The 23,478-nt window shown below is 47.4% G+C and overlaps 2 protein-coding genes across 2 annotated transcripts in view; one reads left to right on the forward strand and one right to left on the reverse strand.

Moving 5' to 3' along the window:
- The first annotated feature begins 7,468 nt into the window (after positions 1-7,468).
- Positions 7,469-10,941, forward strand: LRIT2 (leucine rich repeat, Ig-like and transmembrane domains 2). Its single transcript, XM_075109678.1, has 3 exons — positions 7,469-7,578; positions 7,967-8,748; positions 10,130-10,941. Exons 1-3 carry the CDS (start codon positions 7,469-7,471, stop codon positions 10,939-10,941), a joined length of 1,704 nt encoding a protein of 567 aa, XP_074965779.1.
- Positions 10,942-13,560: 2,619 nt separating this feature from the next.
- CDHR1 (cadherin related family member 1) overlaps positions 13,561-23,478 on the reverse strand; it is a 49,619-nt gene continuing 39,701 nt past the window's right edge. Inside the window, exon 17 of the mRNA XM_075109611.1 lies at positions 13,561-16,300. Coding sequence (XP_074965712.1) covers positions 15,749-16,300 — 552 coding nt within the window. The 3' untranslated portion in view covers positions 13,561-15,748. The remainder of the gene's footprint in view (positions 16,301-23,478) is intronic.

Genomic DNA, 23,478 nt, shown 5'->3' on the forward strand with positions numbered 1-23,478 from the left:
GTAATTAGTAGAGTATGTTTTGTATCAGCTGTGCTAGTTAAAAATCATACTATATCCTACTCTGCAAATTGTGTGTGGCATTGAAATGCTTTGTAATCAGACTGAAAACCTACATTAGGTCATTCTGCAAAAATCTCCCAGACCAGCCCTGTCACTGCAGCCATCTCTTCTGGCAAAACTGGTGGTGAAGACCGGAGGGCTCAGCCAGGCTCTTGTGGTTTGGTCATGAAAACACCTTGCTCGGTGCAGAGCAGGGGTATGTGACGTGGTGGCCAGGCACACATCAGCCACACGTACTTCCACCACGGCATCAGTGGTGGCAGAGGCTCAGTGCAGACTTTGGGGTTTCAAACATTTTACAAGTTGGAGAACCCTGAAGAAGACTGTCTGTATTAATTCTAAATATACTTTCATAGCCTGGGTGAGCTAATTGCTTATTTAAGACCTGTAGCTCCACTGGAATTTGGATCTGAGTGCTTATCACAAAGCACTTCCCAGCAGTATAATTTTCCACTCCAGGACCTCCTGTAGTAATACTGTATATAATGTTTTTCTCTTTGTAATAAATATTCTTCATGAAGAAAATTATATATGTTCTGCCAAATGTTGAACGGGAGGGATCCAGCCAAGTTGAAACGATAACTGATAAAGCTTGCTGAATTGTTTTGAAATGTGAATTTCTAACTTTATTAGAAGCACCTAAGGATCTCCGCTCACGTTCTGGATGTGTATGTACAGTGTGGGATAACAAAATTCACTAGCAGGTATGGAGCCCTGTATGGATTTTGCAAGTCCTCCTTGTACAGAAGGGTTTCAGTTATGTCAGATTACTTGGCCTGATGAAAAAAGCAAGTCATTTGATCTCAACATAAACACTAGCAACAGGGAATATGTCACAGTAGTTTCTGATAGGACTCCCTGTATTCTTTGCATTAATGATAAAGGACGTCTTTTCTTGTCTACTAGCTTCTACAGTCTTTTGTATTGGAAGAATTTGTCAATCCTTGTGTAAAAATAATGCATGCTACTTCTGTCACTGGACTGCATAGATCTTTAGGTTTACAAATAACATTTTGCAAAATTATGTATTTTAATATAACAAATTAACTGCTGAAATATGTAGCATGTAATAGATCTATTACTTATTTATACAGCTGCATTTCCCAGGATGATTTTTAAAGAGCCCTTCCAAGGTAGAACAGAAGTATTCTTCCAGTGGCAGTTTTTGGGATGAGTTGCAAGGATTGCCATATTTTTGGGCCTCATTCTTGCCCACACCTGCAGTGGTATTGCTGGGCTGTGCAGAAACTAGCCTGACATGGCCCTGGATGGATAAGCTAGCCCTGAAGAGTCAAGGCCGTCCTAAAGCTCTCCTGCGGTGAACGGCGTGGACCTACTGCCCAAGGACTTTGCTGTAAGTCAGGTTTGCAGGAGCTGACTGGGAACAAGAGGTATTTCCTTTCGGTTGCCTGGAGGCACGAGCTGGGTAATTTGTGGCATCCAGCCCTGGCGAGGAGCAGCTCTCGCCCGCTCCGAGGGTCTGTGAGTTGGGAATGGAAAAGTGCTGTTGCCCTTTGCTTGTGGGGAGGGGAGGATGGAGAGCTCTTCCTGTGACATTGACTGTGGGTGTGTTAAGTTTTACAGACTCTATTGGGTATTTTTTGCACTTTGAATAAACAGCGATCCCAAGCAGAACCACCATGATTTTTCTTTTCTATTTCCTATGGCTATTCTCGCTGTCTCATAGGTGAGGCATCACAGTTTAGCACCTCAACTGCTGCTGCTCCAAAACAAGCCTCTCTGTACTCCACGGGTGATTCACACAAGGTTGGCAGCAGGCAGAAACTTGTATAAACTCTGTGTCCTCTGGTGTCGGTTGGAAGAGAAACTTGCTAAACTGTGGGTGAAATGAAAATTAATTTTCTGCTGAATGTGACTTTCAAGGCTCTGGGTCAGATTTTTAGTAGTACGAGGCACATACAGTGGCAGATAAATGCCTCTCTGGATTTCTTTTGTTGTTGTTTTTACCCAAGGGCTATTAGGCACCTGGTTTCAGCAGGGTTAGCTCAGGCAAGCTTCCCTCTCTGGTCATAAGACATGTGAACAGCTCAGAGTTCAGTCAAGGAGAATATTCATCCCTGGAAACAATTTCTTACTCGGTTAAAGCCAGTCCTTGGACAGACATGTGCTGTCAGAACCAAAACAAACACCTGAATATCTTTCGGAATTTCTGCATTAGTAGCGTTTTTTGTGGGTTTGGTTTTTTTTTTTTTTTGACACTTTGTTCTGTTCGGTTTTCTTTTTCCTTAGAAAACATTTCCTCTGTTCACAGGCTCTTTGTAGCAGGTTTTGACCAATCTGTTGCTTTTTGGGTTCTATTTCAAATATTTTGGCACCACCAAGCAACATATTTTTAGAATCTCTCAGAGTACAATGTTTTCTAACTTTACTATTAAACCAGTTCAAAATTTCTTCTCAGATGAGTGTTGGACCACCTCAGAAACATTTAGGAATACAGTAACTGTCCACCTGCATTGGGCAGGAGGTTTGCACCCGCTGCCTGGGCTGAGGGCTTTGGAGAGCAGTACGAGCCACTCCTTAATGGGTACTTCATGGGATAAATAAAAAAGACACATGCCTCCTTCCACAGCATCTTTTTATACTTATTTTGGAAATCAGATTAGTGTAACATTGAAAAATTAAGGATAGGGTTTAAAAAAGAAGAAAATTGTGTTTTAAATATGAATTTAAATAGCTCTGAACTGTAGTGCAAAATTGTTATTATTTCTTTTTCTTAAAAGGATCTGGAGAAAAGCAGCTGCCAAAGTGAGGGAACTGAGCTGAACATAAATGAAATAATGTGCCCAAGGTGATTAAAAAGGAGTACTGCAAGTAGCTGAAGTGCAAGAAGAAATGGAGAAAAAAAAACCACCATGTTGAAGCTTTGAAATATGCTTTCCCAAATATCTTAAGAAGTGTCCAGATCACCTGGCAGGTAGATCCAGACAAAGGCTAATACTGGCTCTGAATTATAAAGTCCCTGCAAATATTTTTAATGCCACATACGTATAAAAAATTCCACAAATGCAAAATAACGTTCAGGCTGAGAAACACCTTATTTACAGAATGTGATTTAAACACTTTGGAAGGTTATAATTGTGTTAAATGTGGTCACTTTCACATTTATTTCTGTGTGCCCAGAGTGAATAGCCTAAAATGTCTTTAAATGATTAAAAAATATAGGACGAAAAAATGTACAGGTGCATATATACAGATTTGTGAAAAGAAATGAAGGAGAACCCAAAAATGTCAAGAAGGACATTGAAACATTTTTCAAGATATCTTAAAAAAAAATGAATGGACGTTGAAGAATGACTTTGAAAGTATTCCAATGCTGAAATAAAAATCTAAGGGTGAAAAAGCTCCTGAAGAAGCTGACAGAAGATGCAAATTCTTGCTAAAACACTGCAAAAGAATTGCCTCCCTTCTTACTTTCCTGTTAATCAAAATTTAAAAGATTAGCAATTGCTGTCAAAGGTTCAAACAGATGCGAACTAAGCGTGTGCACCCCAGAGAGCAGGACCGGGAGCTTCTCAGAGGCGGCCGCGAGCCTTGGAGCAGTGCCCATGTTTCCCAAGGGCCGGGGGCTCTGGCGGTGATGTGGGGCTGCTGCGACCGTAGTCGCACCCCACGGGAGTGAGTCGGCCCTTGGCTCCTGGTTTTGGCATTGGAGACAGACTCTGCTCCTGCCCTGAGCAAGAGGCGAAGCCTCTCCGTTCCTCCGGAGGGTGAAAGGGGGGTGGTGGTCCCCTTTGCCAGCGCCCTGTGGGACTCGCTGTGGCAGAACTGGAGCTGCGCTGCCCTGGGGGACATGGCCAGGGCGTGGGGGTACCCAGAAAAATTGGGGAAAGACTGGCAAGTTTGTACAGCTGCTGCTGTTGAAGGCTTGTGAAGCAAAAGTCTTATTTACCTTTTTTCACAGCACCCTCCTCTGTTTCAAAGCTCTTTTTCAAGCCTGTACCATTTGATGTTACATGCACCGTATCCAAAATACCCAACTGCAGCCTTCACCTCATATGTCCCCCCCCCAGCAGGGGTTTCTAACGCTGATAGCCCTGGCAGAGGGGCAGTAATTGTAAAGCATCAGCCTGGACTTGATTTCTTACAGACCTGTGTGTGCCCGTCGGTTCAAGATGGAGTTTGACTCCCTCGCCATTGCTGGGAGCACGCAATGGGCGTCCTTTTGGCCTTTGCTTTGGCAATCAGCGCAGTCTCTTAAACTCCACTTCCCATAGCTTAGCAGACAATGTCTCTATGGAGATTTATTTTGACAGCTTGGGTTTTAGACAGCTTGTTCTGCATTTTGGCTTCGGCCAGGATGCCACATGACATTAAAGAGCAGCTGAACTGAGTGGACATCTGCTGTCACAAAAGTGGCCATTAAATTTACAGGCAGGCATAAACTGGGCTGAATTAAAAAGGCAACAAAATCCCACTCCAGTAAGGAACATAAACATAACGGCTGTGGCTAACACATTTTAGGGGATTTTTTTTTTTTCCCCTTTACTTTTTTTTTCCTTTCTTGTCTTTCCTTGCCTCTCTCTACCCACTAATTGATCTAATTTTTATAAGTGATTCACCACTAGTTTCTCAGGTTAATACTGAAACTTCTGAGTTCAGCTGGGGTTTGGGAATATTTAAAGAAATGTCCTCTCAAGCAGCAAATAAATATCAGCCTGAAAACAGCCAGAGCATTGGCCCATGGTACCACACCACGCTTCAAAAGGCCATTTTTCCAGGCATGTAGAAGATAGGTGGGAGTGGGGCGAGATCTCACGTAGGAGAAAGAAAACAACTGCAGTTCCCCCCCCCATAAATCAACTCCTTTATTTAAATTAATGTATGTATTTCTAAGAAAGAAGCCTGGGTGAAATTTTACTTGCTGCATCCCAGGACATTGGACATTATTACGCACCTATACTGTGCCCAAAGATGTACGTGGGGACTCACACACCAATTGTTTTGTATAAATCTGTTAATAATAATAAATTCTGCTTTTCATGAAAGATTTTTCTGAAGACGTGACCTATCTGCTATGTACTTTAAGACCCTTCCTGCGAGCCACAGAGGCGGGATGTGAAGGTGGCAAGGGAGGTGCCTTCCCTGTGAGCAAAGGAGGTTTCTACAAAGTTGGGCCTTGAATCGCTCCCGCGGGCCCGCCTGGTGCCGGAGGCAGCCAAACCGTCCCAGCCCAGCAGCCTCCCCAGTGGCACCTTTGCACACCGTGAGCATTTCCCTCGCACTGACGGACACCTCCATCACCTCGTGAACGCCTGGACAACCTGACTGGACAAGCCAATCGCCTGGGTGGACATCAGCCATTTCTCCCATCGCCTCTAATGCTGAATGCCATCAGACTGTTGGTTTTCTTCTGCCTCTGCTGAAAGCTTTTCTCTCCCAGACCCTGCTGCTCACACATGGGCAACCCCAGGTTTGCTCCTGACTCCCGACTCCCAGCTCTTTTCTAACTGCTTGTGTGGTATGTTGTTTACTCTTGTTATTGCCAAGCAATAATATCAGGCCTTATAATAGTAAAACAACAACAATATTGTTTTATTAGGGAATTTTTCCATGGTAGAGTACAAAGGAGGGCCAAAGGCACTGGTGGGTATGTCTCCCCAGAAGCCCATGCTGATGCAGGGTGGGCATGGGGGTCCCTGAGACTCTCCACTTCAGCATCTGCAGGATCACCGGGACGGACCCATCCGCCCCTCGCAGCTGCAGGTGTTGCTCCTGCAGCACCCCCAGTTTAGCCAGACAGCCCTGCTGATGGGGGGGGATGGGGGGGGGTCCCCTTTACTGCTTGAGCTGCACTGAAAGTGCATAAGGAGTGTCTGCCTCGGCTCACGGGCTCTGTGCTGGTGCCACTCTCACTGCAACAGCTTCACCAAGAAATGTCCCCAGCGGCCACCACGGTCAGGTGGGGGCTTTATAGCTGCTGCATCTGGTGGGCTACAGACCAGCAGCCTTTTGCCTTCAGTCATGGCCTACCGACACGTTAAAACGTAGGGCAGCTGTTGAAATATCAAGCACTGCACCACGAACAAGTAAGGAACATGTCAGTTAAAAAAAACCAATAAATATATATCTATCCCATATGATTGTGGTTAGCTGCTGGGCATAGCGAGCAACAGCAGGCCCGCTACCTGTGGGGCGCTGCGTGTACACAAGAGGCAATCATGAAGCACGGCAACAGTCCCCAGCAGCTTCCCCACCAGTTCCCTTTGCTGGTTTGCCTCGAAATCAAAGCACCTGTCAATTTAAAAGCTGCAGAATCAATCCTACGTCTTCTGTAGGCTGCACTGTTCCACATGCCCTGACAGCCATGTATAGATCTAAGCCGTCACGCTATAAATATTTTTCTATCCTGGTCCCGTAGGTTAGCGGTTAAGCAGGTTCAAGCTAATCTTGATTTGTGACCCAGCTTCACACGTACTGGCAGTGAGGTTAAGCCCTTTTCTGGCGGCATGCTGCCTTCTGTGGGCTGTAATGAAGCCCATACACACTAGATGGCCCCAGGAGAACGCAGCACTGCTTGGAAATTATAACTGAAACCTGCTATTTTGGATTTTGAAAAGATAAATAAATTTGGTTACTCCAAAACCCTTCTCACAGAATTATTTAGCCTGAGTTTTTCAAGGTGACCGAAAGCCAATTGGCGCATATCTTACAGGGAAGCCAGAAAATAGCGCTTAAATTTCGTATTTATACAATAAAGATTAACTTCCAAAATACTCTTTTCTCAGAGAAGCCCACAGACCAGCTACAGCTATGCTACTGTTTTCATTGCTAGTGTGTAAGACTGGAGATAGTGGTGGTGGGGGAAGTTGAGGCTGAGGAAAAATAATGCTGTAATACTTCTGCTTCCATGACAGAAAAACTAAGTTTGGGGAACAAGTTTCGTGCGCACCACGCGAAATAGCACACCCTGCCCGGCGCCGTGGGCAGGTTTTGGGGCCTGATGACTTGTGTGCTACAGCACTATGCACTGATAAATTACAGCTGTGAACTCTGGCCCTTACTGTGGTTTTCTGCCCTGATAAATGCCATTAAAATACAGGAGGTTGAACCCCTTGAAAGTAAAAAAAAAAAAGTAAATAGGCCTGGTTTACTACTTGTAAGGACTTGGGAAGAGATGTGGGGTTTGCCTCTGTCTTGATATTACCAACCAAATAAACATGTCTGTTAGAATCCCCGCAGCTAAAGAGTAAGTGCCAAGAGTGGTTCCAGGGGTGATTTTTAGTGCTTCGACACGGGCTATGAACCATACTACAAGTCTTCTTTAGGGTTGGGTCCCCAGCAGGATTTATTTGTGCGTCAAGGAAGATTACAGATAATAGGATTTGCTTCTTGGAGGTGGTTGGCATGTTTGGTGCAAACCCTGCACAGTGCTGTCTTAAAGGAGAACATGGACCCTATTTGTCATATTTTTCTTCTTCTTCTGGCCTTCCACAGGATAAACCCAGCTGTTTCGTCTTGTGTCACAGGATGCTCTTGTTCTCAAGACAGCTTTGGAAGGTAAGAACTCTAGTTACCCTAGTTCTAGCACCAGCGAAGCAGCGCAGAGATTCTCTGTATTTGCCGATGTTGCGCGCACCAAAACCAAACAGATGGCCACACGGTATTCCTCCTCTAATTCCTGAAAAGTACTAGCTTGAGCAGCAAATGAGATTTGGCTTTTTTCTGGAGCTATGTAGTTGCCTAGATAGCAATTTTTATGACTTGATTTTACTCTTTGTGGGAAAAATGGGTGTAAAACCAAACTAAAGGATGGATGTATGGCTTATGCGTGCCTCGGATACAATAGCTTACAATTATTCAAGTGCTTGTAGACCTGTACGGGGAACTGGTTTGTTAGCCATGAAAGTCATGTGTGACCTGGAGACTTTTCTGGTTGCCTCCTTAGGAGTTTGCTCTGCATGTCTGCACTGCTGAGGCAGATCCCTGCAAGCATCCCTCAGGACATCCAGAAAATTAGAATAGAAAATTCTCACCTAACAGAGTTGCCTCGTGGGTCTTTTGAGAACGTTAGTGCCTTGGAGTATCTCTGGCTCAATTTTAACAACATCACGGTGATGCACATCAAGAGCCTGGAATACCTGCCAGCTCTGAAGGAGCTGCGCTTGCAAGGGAACAAATTAAGTTCGGTGCCATGGACAGCATTTCAAGACACCCCGGCTCTGAAAATCCTGGATTTGAAGCACAACCGGCTGGATGTCCTTCCAGAACACGCGCTCCGCTATCTGCCCAACCTGACCTATTTAGACCTATCCTCAAATCAGCTTACCATCATATCCAGGGATGTCTTCTACAGCTGGCCTGTCTACCAGAGAAGCCAGAGGGCAGAGGGGCAGATCGAAGCTCTTTCCAATGCCGTCCTGGCCCTTCATGACAATCCCTGGATTTGCGACTGTCGCCTGCGGGGATTTGTCCAGTTTATCAAGGCGGTCGGCCCACCTATTATTCTGATGAATTCCTATTTAAGTTGCTCAAGCCCGAAATTCAGGGCAGGGAAGTATTTTCATGAAGTGGAGCTCAACAGCTGCATGAAGCCCCTGACCTCAGCCCTTGACACCAACCTGACAGTCCCAGTGGGACTGAACATCACCCTGACCTGCTTTGTGCAAGCCAGCCCTTCCCCAACTGTCTGGTGGACCTATGCACTCAAACTTTTAAGGGCATTTAATGGTAAGCAAAGCTTTTTCTTCTTTTGGCATTAAAAATGTATGTATGTTCTGCTATTCTACTTACGTAGGTCTTACACAGTCACCACACCAGCTCTCAGCTTCTTTAAAGCATCACAGTTATTGTGGGGCAATAATCCAAATAATCGTAATCATCCTACATGTCTAAGCACATCTGACTAGCATGAGAAGAGCTGCTTCGTGCAGGGTATCAGTCAAAGTTGAAAGGATCATGGCCTTGTGTTGGTTGTTAGTAGTAGATTTTTCATCATGACACCTGATGTAAGAACTATTAATAATATATCAGTCAAACATACATAATAAATATATGTAGTTATTGAGACATGCATATATATTTACACTATATAGTATATACCACACACATATATATGCACACACTCTCTATATTTGTATGTACATGTGTATTTGTAGGCACACACGTGTGTTCCTGTACTATTCCCATATGCTTTCTCAAGAAAAACCCACACAAACCACAAAACCCTGCAGCCCTGTTGCCTGTCTCTGCCCATTCATGTTCTACAACCAAAACAGAGGTTGTCATTCTCCATAAGCCTTGCTTACTTAAATTCTTTATTGAGGTCCTTGCAATATGAGGCCTTTTCCTCTTCCTCCCCATTCAGTTCAGCTCTTACATGCCATCCCTTCCTTTTATTTTTACTAAGAGCCTTCAGTAGGACAGGTTGCTATTTCCAGCAGGTAAGCTAATAATGGATACAGGCCCCACACACGTTAGGTGTGTTCCTAATAAGCCCGCTAGCTAAATAAAACAGCATTAGTCCTTAATCCTGGTTTGATATTTGCTTTAATTGCCATGTTGTAGCAGCACTTGTGCAGCTTTCCACAAGCATATGCTGAATTTATTATGTACAGGCTTTTCCCGGCCACAGCCATGTGCTCCTCTTCAGGTAGAAGACAGGGTGTTTCATATGTTTCTTGAAACCATATCTCACTGCAGCCCAACACGGCCTGCCTCCACATGCCTCTTTTTTTGCCCTGAGCGTCTTGAGACTGACATTTTTCTACCCTTAGGCCTAACGAGGATGAAGTGTGTGTCCAAAATGCAGCTGTGCCTCTTGCACCTCAGCCGCTCTCCCCAGCCGCTGGTGCTCGGCTGGGGTTGGCCGCAGTCCCTGTCTCCACGCTTCGTTGTTTATTGCCTTTTGGCCCAGCTAATGCTTCACTGATGAGCTCTGTAGGGTTCGGCACACTCCCAGGGCCCCCTTCGCCCTTCTCTGGGCAGGCCAGGTCCTGCCTGGCCCCCATCCCACCCCAGCATGGTCTTGGGGCTGCCCCAAGGGCATGGTGGCACCTGCATGGGCAGGAGGGGCTCCCTGCCTGTTGACACAACTCCCCTCTGCCCGCAGTGTCCACCGAACCCATCAGCGAGGAGACAGTTCGCTCAGAGCTGCTGATCCCGGCAGCACGGCCAGCGGACGCTGGTAACTACACTTGCACAGCCGCCAACTTCTTGGGCAACACCTCGGTGGCCATCACCCTCCGCGTGGGGGTCCCGTGGGCGTCCACCACGCCCCCGGGCTGGGCTCCCATTGCCCCTGCAGAGCCGGGGGCCCACGTAGAAGTGCGCATCGCCAAGCAGACGGTCTATGGCATCACGCTGGAGTGGTTTGCGGCGGCGGCGGCTGCAGCAGAGCCGGGGGATACCTGGTACACCCTCCTCGTGGGCCGCTATGACGCCGCCCAGAAGGATGCCATCTACATCGGCCCCGGCGTCAACACCTACTCGGTGACTGACCTGCTGCCGGCCACGAAGTACGAAGTCTGTGTGGCCATACGCAACCAGGCACCCCGCAAGGGCCAGTGCGTCGTCTTCGTCACGGGCAGCGACGTCAGCCAGCTGGAGCAGCGCGAGAAGCTCATCCACATCATCGTCATCGTCTGCGCCATGGTGCTGGCCGTGCCCGCCGGCATGTACGCCTGCACCACCGAGGCGCGCCCCGGCTGCCTGGCCCGCTGCCCCAGCGCTTGCCCCCGCCGCCGCCGTGGGGGCCAGGCACAGGCTGCCGGCAGCAAGGAGAGCACGCTGGACAGCCTGCCCGCCGGCAGCGAGGACGGGCTCTGCCGCCCCGAGGGTGGCCGTGGTTCCCGGCGGCCCCCGGCCCGCGAGGAGCCTGGCAAGACCCGGCCGCCCCACAGGAACAGCGCTGACCTCTACTAGCCCGGTCCCTGCCCGCCCCGCGAACGCGGCTGCAGCGGCATCTTTTACAGATGCCCTCGAGCCACAGCACGTGCTGGTTTTCCTGAAGGACCGTGCAAGGAAGGCTCCGTGCTGGACGGACTCGGGGCACGGCAGGGGGCACGACTGGGATTCACAGCAGGCTTGGGGAGCCCTGGCAACGAGGGTGCCCGGGATGTGCGGCTGTGCCCCTGAACCCCGGGCTGCCTCCGCAGCACTGTCACAGAGCAACGCACACAAAAACAAGCATTAACCAAAAAAAACCACACACACTCAACCCCAATAGCACTGCATGTGGCAAAAGGCCAAAGGTCTCCCCTTGCCCACTTGCACAGGCGTGTTTATCCAGCCGGGGGGGGCGTGGATGGGGGGGGGGGCTTGTTTGCAGCTCTGCCCTGTGCTCGGTGCTGGCGTCTCCCGTGTGCTGCTGCATGGAAATAGAACGGGGAGCTGAAGCAGGGCTGTGGTCACAAGCAGCAACAAGAAGTGGGGGGGGAGGATTGGGCCAATTTTATAGCTTGTTTTGTTTTACGTGGAGAAAAACGTCTTTTTATGATCAGAGATGATGGGTGTTCTTTTTGGGGGTGGGTTTTTTTTGCTTGTTTGGTTTGCTTTGTTTTTTTCTCTTTCCTCCTGAAGGTTTACGCAGCCCTAAGAGGTTCACAGCCTCAGATGTACCACAAACAGGAAGAGTGCAAGCACTCACTGACCACCAGCGTAAAGTAGCTGCAGCACAGGGTTTTTGAGTTATTTTGGGTTTGTTTTTTTGTTTGTGTTTTTTTTGTTTTTCTTACTAGGGAGAAAGGGAGAGCCTTTCACTTGTGGCCAGACATATCTTAGAGGCCCATTTTAGTGTCACACTAACACACACGTGCGTGCACGCACACACGTACTCTCTAACCCTAACACCCCGATACACACCACTAACATGTGCTGCTACACAAGTGTGTTAATATAGTCTTTTTAAAGTTACGAACAAGAGCTGGGGAAAAATGAAGAGTTTGTCTTTTGCAGGCAAACATTCAACTGCCGTTTCCCCTGCCGCCCTCCCCGCTGCTTGTCTCCGTCTTCCCAGGACGGTGCTGTGGCTGCGGGGTGACGCAGGGAATGATGGGGATGCTTGACCTGAACCGGGCCGGTGGGACACGTGGCCGGGTGCAGAGAGGGTGGTGGGGAGCTGGGGTTTGGAAGCCAAAGGTGCGAGCCAGACACCTTCCCCAAACGCAGACAGGCCTTCTGCCCACCCTGCTGCTGTGAAACCAAAGCTCGCTTCCTTTGTAGAGGCAAAAAAAAAGCCTGAATGTGCATGTAAAAGCAATTGGCCCCCGCTCGTGGAGCAGCTCATGCTGCATTTCTTGGGTCTCTGAGGACATGTGACTTAATTTTTTCTTTTTTGGCCTCGTTCTTTCCAGCACAGCCAAAGCACGTGGCCAATAGACTTGCAGCCCTTGTCATATGCGTTGTTACAGACTGCCTCAAAAAGAAAAAAACCTAGAGTAGAAACCTCAGCGGTAAGCAGAGATAAAGCCTAATGTGAGCTTCACTACGTGGCAGTTCTGCTTTCTAGCTGTATTTTGGTTTTTGCTGTGTTTTCCACGCTGTCTCTCCTCAGGCCTCATGTTTCCTCCCCCAACGCCGCCTCCTGCTCTAAGTTCCTGCACAGCTTTTGAACAGAGACCTGTTCGGTCAATGCTGACTCCTGGTGTTATACTTCAAGGAACTTCCTAGTCTTGTCTGTCTTTTAGCATCCAAGTAATAAAGACTATGGGTTTTCAGAATACACTGATGTCCTCTGCTTCATTTCTATTCTTTTACAGTTACAAACTGCAAAGAAATGTGAATGCCAAGGAGCTCCAGGGTCTGGCTGCAGGGACAGGGGAGGCCCCAGGCAGTTGCAGCACCTGTGACGAGGGGTCTGGAGTGGTGGGGAAGGGGCAGAAGCAGCTGGTCAACTAGGAGACAACCATCTCCTGGAGAAAGTGCCGGGGGGGATGGTGCAAATGGGGTCAGGCATGAGCTGATGCTTGTTGAGGACCAGCACAGGGCCATTTACAAGGCGGGAGGGAAAAACAAACTGGTGCCTGTCACAGCTGGCCTTCTTCCACCCCAGTCAACATGGAGGAGCAACAACAAACTGTAGAGACTGTAGAGAGAGCTGCTGAAGCACAGCGAGGCATCAGTCAGGGAAAGACAAACATCCCATCACCACGTGGAGAAAGTTCATAATAAATCACGTACCCAGCGAGCGCTGGCATCAAACTAAACTTGCACCCTCACGTAGAGGCGAGCCATGCCGCAGCGGCTGCATAGCACAACGGGTGCTCAGCCAGGGGCTCGGCTGTGACCCTGCCCGTCCCCCCATGCCCCATGGCATCCTGCTTCTCGCCTCCTCTCCTTCCAGGCTGGCGTTGTCCAAAACCCATACAACCTCTTGCTTGACTCGTGGCCCATAAAAGGGGCCATTTGGTCATCCTGGAAAGCCATCTGGCTGCCTGTGCCCGTGCGGTCACATAACAAGCAATGACAAGGCATCGTTGCCAGCAGAAGCATACCATGCGCAGAAGCATCTTTTGCAGTTTTCTTTTTTTATTTATTAAAAAAACCACCCCAAACCCTGAAGTTGAAATACAGAGTAACTGGAAAAAATTCTCACAATATAGTAATAAAACATCTTTATTCCCTCTTAAATATAATCTCTAAGACTATAAGCCTATAATTCCTGTTAAATCTCACTTAACTGAATGGTCTTTATAGGCTTTCCTCATTGGAGAATACTGGCTTAACACAACATTGGGAAAACAGTAGTATGGGGCATAAATCACAAACTTTTGGTACCTTGGGAAGCATTTCAGAACCTGGCAGAGACACAACCAGCAGAAGGTGCGTGCTAGTGCAGGGAACCAGGTGAGGAGCCGAGGGCTGCACGTCCCCTCCCTCCCACCGGTTGGTGGATGGAGGACAAGGACAAGGACAACGGGAGCCTGGGCCTCACGCTACACAGCCCTAGGAGGAGGGGTAGGCAATAAAACCGTGGAGGAAACAAGATGCGGCAGGAGAGACTCTGGGAGCAGCGCTGCTGCCACGGCCCCTCAGCCGCGACCCTGCTGCACCTCTTGGCTACGGCTCCTGGCTCAGCCTGCAGGTGACATGAGCTATGGTCAGCCCTCTGGATTGTAGGTGGATTGAACAGAAGTTAAAAACCACAAGATTTATCCCCTAAGTGGGTAACTTCTCATTCAACCAGCTATCCCCTAAGCTGATGAAGTCCTGCTGCAAACAAAGGGAATTACACCAGCTAATGGGGTGAGGGAATAAGAGCCCCGGGGGGCCAGGTCTGCTGGTCCAGCTGAAATGACAGCTGGAGAAGAGTCTTATGAGCCCCTTGAATTAACACAGTGTCCTGTAGGGTTTGCTCCCCATCCTGGTGGTCATGGTGCCGACCCATGCTAGCACAGCTGCCCTGCGGGGCCAGGGCTCAGGCAGAGGGTGCAGGGTGCTGCTCCCCAGCCAGCCCGCCGCACGCTGCCTTCTCCCCAAGGGACGGGAAACAGCCAGGCCCAGCTGAAAAACATCTCCTCAGAAATGAACATGAGGGAGAAACTGTGGGGTAGATCCAGTGAAAAAAGTGCTCTGCCTTCGGTGCCTTTTTACTGTCACGTAACAGGAAAAAAGGTGTCAGCTGCCCCCCCAGCCCGTTAACTGTCGCATAATTCACTCAGAAATACTGATAGGACAAACCAGAATATTTTATGGAAACCTCCTTTTGCACTCACCAGTCCCTGGAGCAAGACAGGAGAGGTGATGAAATACATTCCCTGACACCTTTTGCTGGAAGTGTACAAAACCAAATGATCTTTCTAGACACTTCCCTGACCGACATATGCGACTTCCCAGCACTTGTCCGTATTTTTCACTTATCATTTTTCTCTTGGTTTTACCTCGTCTTCCCCGCTGCCTCCGGCTGGCCTCCCCCTCATTTGGGGAGGTGGCCCTCCCATCCCCTGATCAGCGGGGAAGTCGAGGGCAAAAGCGAAGCGCAGCATCATGCCAATGTACTCTGGCAAAACCCAGCATAAGCTGCAGGAAAATGAAGAACTTCTCCAAGCCTGCCTGCTTACCTTTTGGGAGTGAAGGTACTCGGGCCATGAGCACATCGCTCCGCCAGCTACTGTGAAGAGCATCATGCCGTGAGGACAGCAGGTACCACTGAGGACAGCAGGTACTAGCTACGAGCTGCCCTCTTGCAGCGTGCACTGTCACTGCTGTACGAGACCCACGCGTGGACTCAGTGCTGGTGCCGCAGCCAGGCCAACGTCTTCAAAAGCTGGCCTGGGATTTGAAGTGACGGGTTTCTGGACACTTCAAACCCACCTGCCAGACCAGGTCAGAAGTGGTATTCTTCAGTGCCTTGGCTGCAGAGCGCCTTGTTTGAAAGCCAAGACTCTGGGTAGGGACCTCCAAAATGGGGGCAACCTGAATCCCCGTTCACTTGGGGAGACTGTGGTTGGCACGAGGGTACTAAGCACCCTGGTCAGACAGCTGCAGGGAGGGACCAGCACTGGGACACGAGCCGAAGGAACTGCAGTCACAACTGGACACAGACCGCAGCGTTTGCTATGGGTGGGGTGACACCGCAGCACGCAACACTTGCAGAAGGTGAGGGGTGGCTATCACAGCGAGAAGCTGCTCTCAGTTCACAGGGTGCTGACAGACATGGGGAAGACCACAGCACAAAAATTATATCCACGCACAACCACAACCTGCAGTCTCTGGGGGCTGCCAAGAGCACCTAGATGTGGGGCTCACCGATAGCTGCATTCCTCTTCTCAAACTTCATTTTGAGCTCTGACACGAGGGCGTTGTGGGCACTGCCATGACCTCTCTTCTTCAGCTGCTTGTTTATATACTTGGGAGTGAGGGAGCCGGACACGGTTGGCACCCGCCACCCCGGGGTGTCCCCTCTGGGAGCCAGGTCAGGGAGTGGTGGGGGCAAGGGGGCGGCCGGCGGCACGGGGGCAACCTGGATGTTGTTGTTGCTGTTCTCGTTGTGTAGGCTTTTGGCATCGTCTTCAACGACAAACTTCTCTGCAGCGTTGCTGGGCCTCTTGAACTTCAGCCACTCCATCCTGACTGCCCGGGACTGCGGGATCTGTCTCTTTTTTATGATCCTTCTTACCGGCATGATTTTGTTGGACCTCTTATTGCGCCAGAACATGGCAGTAGAGATCATGATAGTTATCAGCACCATTATGCCCATGACACCAGCTAGCACTCCTAAGGCTTTCATGGGGTTATCTTTAGTTTGCATCAAAAAGGCGGCCATAGGCCCTTTGTGAAGAGTCTGTAAAAGAGTACAAAGAAAACACATGACTTACTCTATGGGACAGACAGTGACCCAGAAATTTCATTTGTCCAAAATATGTAACAAGCAGGGCTGACTAATGGAAGTTGTCTCTGAAAAAAATGAGCGTCAAAGAGCCAGTCCAGGTTTGGAGAATTTAGGTGGAGCAGGAGACTGGGCAAGCATTACAGTACTGTGAGCTGGACGACTGCTGAACACAAAAGCTTACAGGAGCATTACCGCCAAATGAGGACGGATTCCTGCGTGTCACCATAGTGTTTATTTAACTTGCAAGAGCTGAGCAAGAAAATAATTGGTTCCAGGATCTGCAGCTGTATTGTTGTACTACATTGCAGAGTTAATTTCCTAGGAATAATAGTGTTCAACCCAAACAGAAGTTTATGAGTAGAAAACGATCTTTCAAAAACAGTTGCAGATGATACGGTGATGCAGTTTATAGGACTATTACTGAGCACGGCATTAAAAAGATTATGAGAAAACTTCACTTTATAAAACTACAGTGTACAAATGAGTAGTTAGCAGGTGTGTGAGGCATTCTGTTTTCAAGTACTCTTTTACAGACATAACAAAACTCTTTGAGGTAGGGGACATGAGTAGAGCTAAAGAGCTTTGTTTTTAGAAGTAAAAGAAATAAGCAATAGCATAAGCTACATATGGCATATTAAGGACAAATGAATGGCCAGTTCACTTTGCAGCTTAGCACACTCTGCGTCTCGGAGGTCCCCGTATAATTTTGCGGATTTTGCCCTGCGGGTGGAGCCTGGATCTTTTCACACTTTTCCAGTACATGATGGTGGAGATCACCATTGTTACAGAAATGGTGGAAAGGACGCCACTCATGCAAATTCCAAATATTGTCCACGGACGCTTCTTGAGACCTAAAATATAGGATTTTACCCTGGACTTGATCTGGAAATATCAAAAATAAGAGAAATGATCAACCCTCACATAGTTATATTTGAAAGAGGCCAGTATCTATTATAAATACAACTAGGGAACTAGGATAAAATGTGTGCAGGATAGAGCATGTAAAATAAAGGGAGCTAAGAGTCGAGCTAGGCACAGGAGAGGATACAGTTGTAATGACATTGACTGAACCCCAAAACACTAAAAGAAGTTAGGAAGCATGTATAACACCTGACTGATCAGGAAATAAAGGGTAGCAGCGTGGCACATAGACCACCCTTATTCATGGCATGGTAGTTCACCCTTGGACTGCATTTCCAAGAGAAGTTCATAATGAATACAAGCTCCTGCAAGGGTATCTGGACAGACAGTATTGTTGCGCAAGGCCAGGAGACCTTTCAGAAATGGAACATTCATGAGCAGGTTTGTTTACCAAGAGCTGGTCATAAGGCTACTCGTGGCTGTGGGGAGACAGCGCTACCCACCGTGCCCCACTCCTCTGGCCTCAACCCCGGGAGGGAATCGTCACCCAAATTTTGCATGTCTAGTAACAGGTTATCTGCATATTAGTCAGTGGCCTAAGCTTCCAGCTTTTAGTCAATAAGGAGAAAAGGACACCTCCAGAGTAGTAGTCACGACATGCTAAAATAGGTATCAAAGACAGTGAGTATAAGGAGAGCCTTGTGACTAGCTTGGACTTGAACCTCTGACTTTTAGACATTTAAAGTGAGATCAGATGGATTTCCCTGTATGACTCGAAACTAGGACACTCACCTCTTTACCTTCGCAAGTCTGTGGAGGGAGATGACTAAAAGTATCCCCACAGGATGCTTCAGCGTACCTCTTGTCAGTTATTACACAGGAACACTATTTATTTTTAAATCACATCCCTAAACTTAGGGAATATAAATTCATTAATATGCACCCCATTGTCTCCATTTCTGTATTTTCACAACCTACCTCAAACACCTTATCCAAGACCACTCTTCCTCTACCCCGAATGTTTCCTATTGCCAAAGAGAAATGGGCGAAGAAATGCTATTGAAACTCATGGACCACGTTACCTTACGGGTAGTGACCAATTTTCATCATTTTGCTGTGCCAAGTGTTTTTCCATTATTTAATTAGGAATGAACCTAAGCTAGAAACCAAAAGCAGAGCAGCCCACGTCTTTGGGGAAGTCGTGGGCTTCAAAGCTGATTCACATCAGCTTTGCTGTTCTGCATTACATGGATTTTGTGTACTTAAAACCCATCAGATGACAGAAATTCTACCCTGGCTTACCTAACTTCATGTGAAAGTCTGATGAATTAAGTGTCAGATAAACCCTGCTTAGTAGTACATGACCTGAAATGAGTCCATTTATTACGAGTGTTGTCAAGACCTATTTTGTAGCGAGGCACTGATGGCTAAATAGTATAGGACCAACACAAGGAGAAAGATGACGTATACTTAAGAAGATCCTATATCTCAGTAATAATTATTTGACTAGCTATTTAAAAACCTTGAACAAATGGGACTAGACAGAAGTACATGTCTATGTTGCCAGTGTACAACAGTTGCAGGGGTAAGAACTGATGGAAACCGTATGGGGAGTTTGAGAATTTGGCTTTGTTCATCTCCCCCTTGTCTCATCAAATTTGGCACCTGTTCAGAGCTTCCAGTTACGACGAGGTGATTAATACCAAAATTAAAACCATTAATAGTGAGCTGGTTCGGCCTATATTCTAGTTACTGGGCCTGTACTACACAAAGCTTTGCCTACAATCAGCCGTGCATAACAACTCTTCTGTAATGTTTGCATAATAACATAAAGCATTTTGTAAGCATACAGGGGGAGAATTTCTGTTTTTCATGGCCATGACACTCACAGGACAAATAGGAGGAATAAATTGCAAAACAAGCCTGGAACAGCATTATCTTAGCCAGCCTGCAGAGGGGCTTATGTAAGTGCATTTGTCCCAAAAAAGCTTTGCAGTCCTGTCTGCGCCATCACTGTGGCCCCGTCAGTTAACACACAGACCAGGTCTGAGGGAGGTCTGAGCACCCTCGGACAGTGAAAGCCTGGGAGCATTTGGACACCTATGTTTAAGCACTTTGGCTCTGAGCACTACCCTGCACATTCAAAACAGCTTCAAGTCACTGTATCGTTTACCAGCAGTGCCTCAGAACTGGGTCAAAAAATAGTGTCACCTTGTAATTTATTTAGCTGTTGTTTTTCCCTAAGAGGCATGCTGCAATGTGAAGAGAACTGGTTTTTCTTGTACACCTAAAAAAAACCCCTAGGTACACAATGAAATGAAAGCTGGTATGGGAAACACTGCCATATCTCTGTGGGCCAAAACCTGGAAGAAACACTCTTAATAGCCATCAAAGGAGTTAAAGTACCACTGCTCACAAAAGATAACACTCCACTTGTTTTTTGCTGACTTCACAGTTATAATGAGCACTGGCCCAGAGAATGGCTGGGAACAATTAGAGGGTTACAGAACCGTGGCAGAAGTTTGGAAGTAGCTAAGCTGTTTGTATCAGCTTTGAAGAAGTCCAATCCTGGGACAAGAATACAATGAAAAAGATTAAAGCAACTGTTTGGATTAAAAGATGTCATTGCCTATTTTTTTATTTAACGGGCATAGATGGTCCCTTGCAGAACCCTTGTGACTGTCTGTCCCCAGCAGAGAAGCTCCTCAGCCCAAGTCCCGCAGGGTGCTGAGGTGTCCAGCAGTCACTGGGACTCGACATGTTTTGAGAGGCTCTAACATTGGCACATGCCTTTGGAGCTGGTTTCATAAGACCCGGCACCATGCAGTTACAGTGCAGGTGCTTTCAGGCTGCGTACCTGAAGGGCAGGCTGCAGAAAACACCCCTCTGCAGCACATGGGGCTTATTCTTGCCATCCTTCCTCCACAGTGGCCTCCTCCTCAGAAACCGGAGTTTTCCAAATAGGATGCCTCTGCTACTGAAATGGTGACTTTTTTCTTTGTTTTTCTCTCTGCTGCCACAACAGATTGCAGTGTGCAGATATCCACACCTCCTGGCAGCTTCTCACGAGCCTTTCATAGCACATGGGTTGCAGTGAGCAGAACAAATGGGTGGTATGTCTAGAAGTTGGACCCAAGAGGAGTGTGTGGTTGAGCTGTTCAACCACAAGACCAGCTAAGGCTCACCAGCTATATTTAGAAGTCTAAGTAAGCAGGTGAAGCTGTTAAGCCCAAGCTATCGCAGATTATAGACAACTCAGGCTGTGTTGACTTGAGCAAGTGGATCTATACAACGAACCAGCTGGTTCTGAGGAGCTCACTTCCACGTGTTCAGCATTTCTGGGGTTTTGCTTCAGATTGCTCCAGCCTGGATGCAGGGGCGGCCTGCCTGCCAGCGCCACAGCACCCTAGATGTGCTCCCCAAACACGTTTTTGTCTGAAAGAAGTCCACTTTGTGTGCTTGCAGCTGTGTGAGACATGAGCCATCCCACAGTACATGGGGATGATCAGGAGCTTTGCCTCAGAAGTAACTCCTGATCCGAGGTAGAACACAAACTACCCCCTCCAGTGCTTATCCCATAGAGCAGTGCTATCACCATATATGAAGACTGCACTTAGATCACTTTGCAATACAAACACAAGTATGGGGCAAGACTTCTCAAATCAAACCAACCCTCTCTGAACAATTTTTTTCAGGGTGCATGGAACAGTGCAAAGAAGAGGCTAACTGCTCTGCAAATGTGGCAAAGGGTGTTTACTGCCATCAGCAACCACAGTTCTGCAGTGTGAGAGAGGCGGAGATAACCACATTAATTCACAGAAGGCATTTGTTGAACCTTTCAGTTAGGGGACTCTAAAACTGAGACTCACCAGCTATACTTAGAAGTCTAAATGAGCAGCCAAAGCTATTAAGAACCACAGATTATGCTGTCTCAATGTGGACTTAAGCCTCAGTCCATGAAGAGGTATAAATAAACGTCCCCATATAATTGCAGAACCTCAGTGGAGTCATGAAGAGGAAGAGGGATCCCCCACCAGGCCAATCTTCAGGCTCAGGAGTGGGAATCAGGTTTCCATGAAAATCTCAGGGAGCAGGAATAGATTTTTGAGTGAGACGTAAGGGTGAAAAAAGAATGGCTTTTCCAGCATATGTTTCTTATTCTGCTGAGAAAGGATAGGAGATTAACAGACACCACTCAATACCAATTTCCATAAAACCAGACTCAGTTAAATTAAAAGGCCTCTGGAAATTTTTATCACTGTATTATTCCAAGAGCTAAAGGTCCTTTTGATGTGCAATACTGCTGAACTTAGCCACAAGGCATCTATCTCGAAGGGCACAGCCTTGTGCTAATTGCAATGGTAAATGTTAATCAGAAAATATGCCTGTTTAATTACTTGGTGTGATTAACACTGCAGGAAACCTCTAGAGGATGCGTTCAAAAGTATCTTCCTTATCCAAAATCAGTAAAACATAAATGCCCACCAAACAGCTAACTAAAAGAGACTTTGTAGAGCTGGAGCACAGAGGGATCAAATGTACGTTTGTAACAGCCTCTGAGCATGTGTGCATGTGTGTGAGTGTGCCTGTATGCAACGTCCCTGTACCAAGAGACTGTTTTCTTCACAAAGTGTTAGCAGTGACCGTGCTGTCTCTGGGACATAGGGAGCGACCAAGGGTTTTGTACGCTGGCACTGCATCTCGCTCACATACATGCTGAAATTTGAGAGTGGTTTTTGCAAGGAGGTATGATGCTCTTGAGTAAAGAAAAAACCCACCCCCAAAAAACCCCACAAGACAAATCATGGCAAGCAATGGAAGAAGTAATGGAGAAATGTACAAAAGCTTATGGAGGATGCGACATCAGATGAGTCGTGCGGATCCTGCTGAAGGGACCTACTCCAGGGAAGAAGAAAGATGCTGTTGCTATCTCGGGCTCTGTGTTGGGACCTGGCGTCGAGAAGAGTATGGGAGGAAGGGAAAAACTGTGTCTGAGAAGAATCCACGTCTTCACAGTCCTCTCTGCTTTCCCTTTAGTTTAATCAGGAGGGGCACTCCCTCACTTTGTGCCAGATCTATACCTCTGGGGGGGGGAGAAAAGGAAGCAGAGAGGGGACTTCGTACAGGACACCTTCTTTCATCAGGTGCTGAAGTTGCTTCAAGCACTAGAAGGAAATCCAGGAAACAATTCATCCTAAAGCATCAGCTGCTCTTGTTTTCCTTCCAGGTGTCCTTCATCAGCTGGATCAGGGACATCTTCTCCCCCAGAAGAGGAGGGGTGGAGCACCCTCCCTCCCTCCCCTCGACACCCCTCAGCCCTGTCCCTTAGCCCTGCATGCTAACGGAGGTTACCAGCTCATCCGGGAGGGGAGGGAAAGCCGGAGGCTAGATGCTGGGGGCCAGCCATGAGGACGGTGCCTGAGGCCACCCGGTGACGGGCACCCCTGAAATGTGCGCCCTGTGAGAAGCCTGGAAGCAAGGCAGGGAGGACGGCCACCTGCACTGTTGGCTGCAGGTAGCAATTCTTATTGTTGTTTATAACCCACCAAAACGTACTGTTTCCACCATAAGTGGAATAAGAGGAGATGGCAAAAAAGGAGAAAGATTGTAACATAAAAGAGCAGTGAGTGTGTTTTTGTCCAAAGAGAAGGCCAGTTGCTGACTGTAGGAAGAGATTTGCATCTTTGCCCAGTATGTATGTGGTCCAGAGACTGTCAAGCTAATGATGTGTTTCTCATCTACTTTAAAGCCCATTTCCTCCCTGCTGGTGCCTACTTAAAGGCATGGGAAGGCAGTTACAATAAATAAGAATCATGCAAGCATGTGCTGCTCACCATAAATCGTTCCCTGTTCTTTGGTTGATGTAAAAGTTGGATTAACAGGAAACTCTCAACCTACATGTGCTATCTTCTAGAGTTTTCTTGTTTCATCTGCTAATAGTACTGCAATTACTAAACTCACATCCAAAATTCTATGTACTTTCAAGCATTTCTATAAAGTTGTCTCACTTTTCCTACGTCACTTATGTTGATTTGCAAAACTGGTCTGATATATTTTACTCTGGCCCCAGCTACTTTCTACTCCCTTTTCTTCTCCTGAATGAAAACAAAAAATCAGAAATGTAGCAGTCAGGATTTATCTTTACTCTCAGGAGTCAATGGTCCTTGATTTGCATCTATATCTAACAATCAGATGCAAGAAACTCATCTCCCAACCACGTTATGCTCCTACCTTTGTACCTTTGCAATTTCTCTGATCAAAATGTCTTT

The sequence above is a fragment of the Phalacrocorax aristotelis genome, chromosome 14, assembly GCF_949628215.1.
Source record: "Phalacrocorax aristotelis chromosome 14, bGulAri2.1, whole genome shotgun sequence".
Taxonomy (NCBI): domain Eukaryota; kingdom Metazoa; phylum Chordata; class Aves; order Suliformes; family Phalacrocoracidae; genus Phalacrocorax; species Phalacrocorax aristotelis.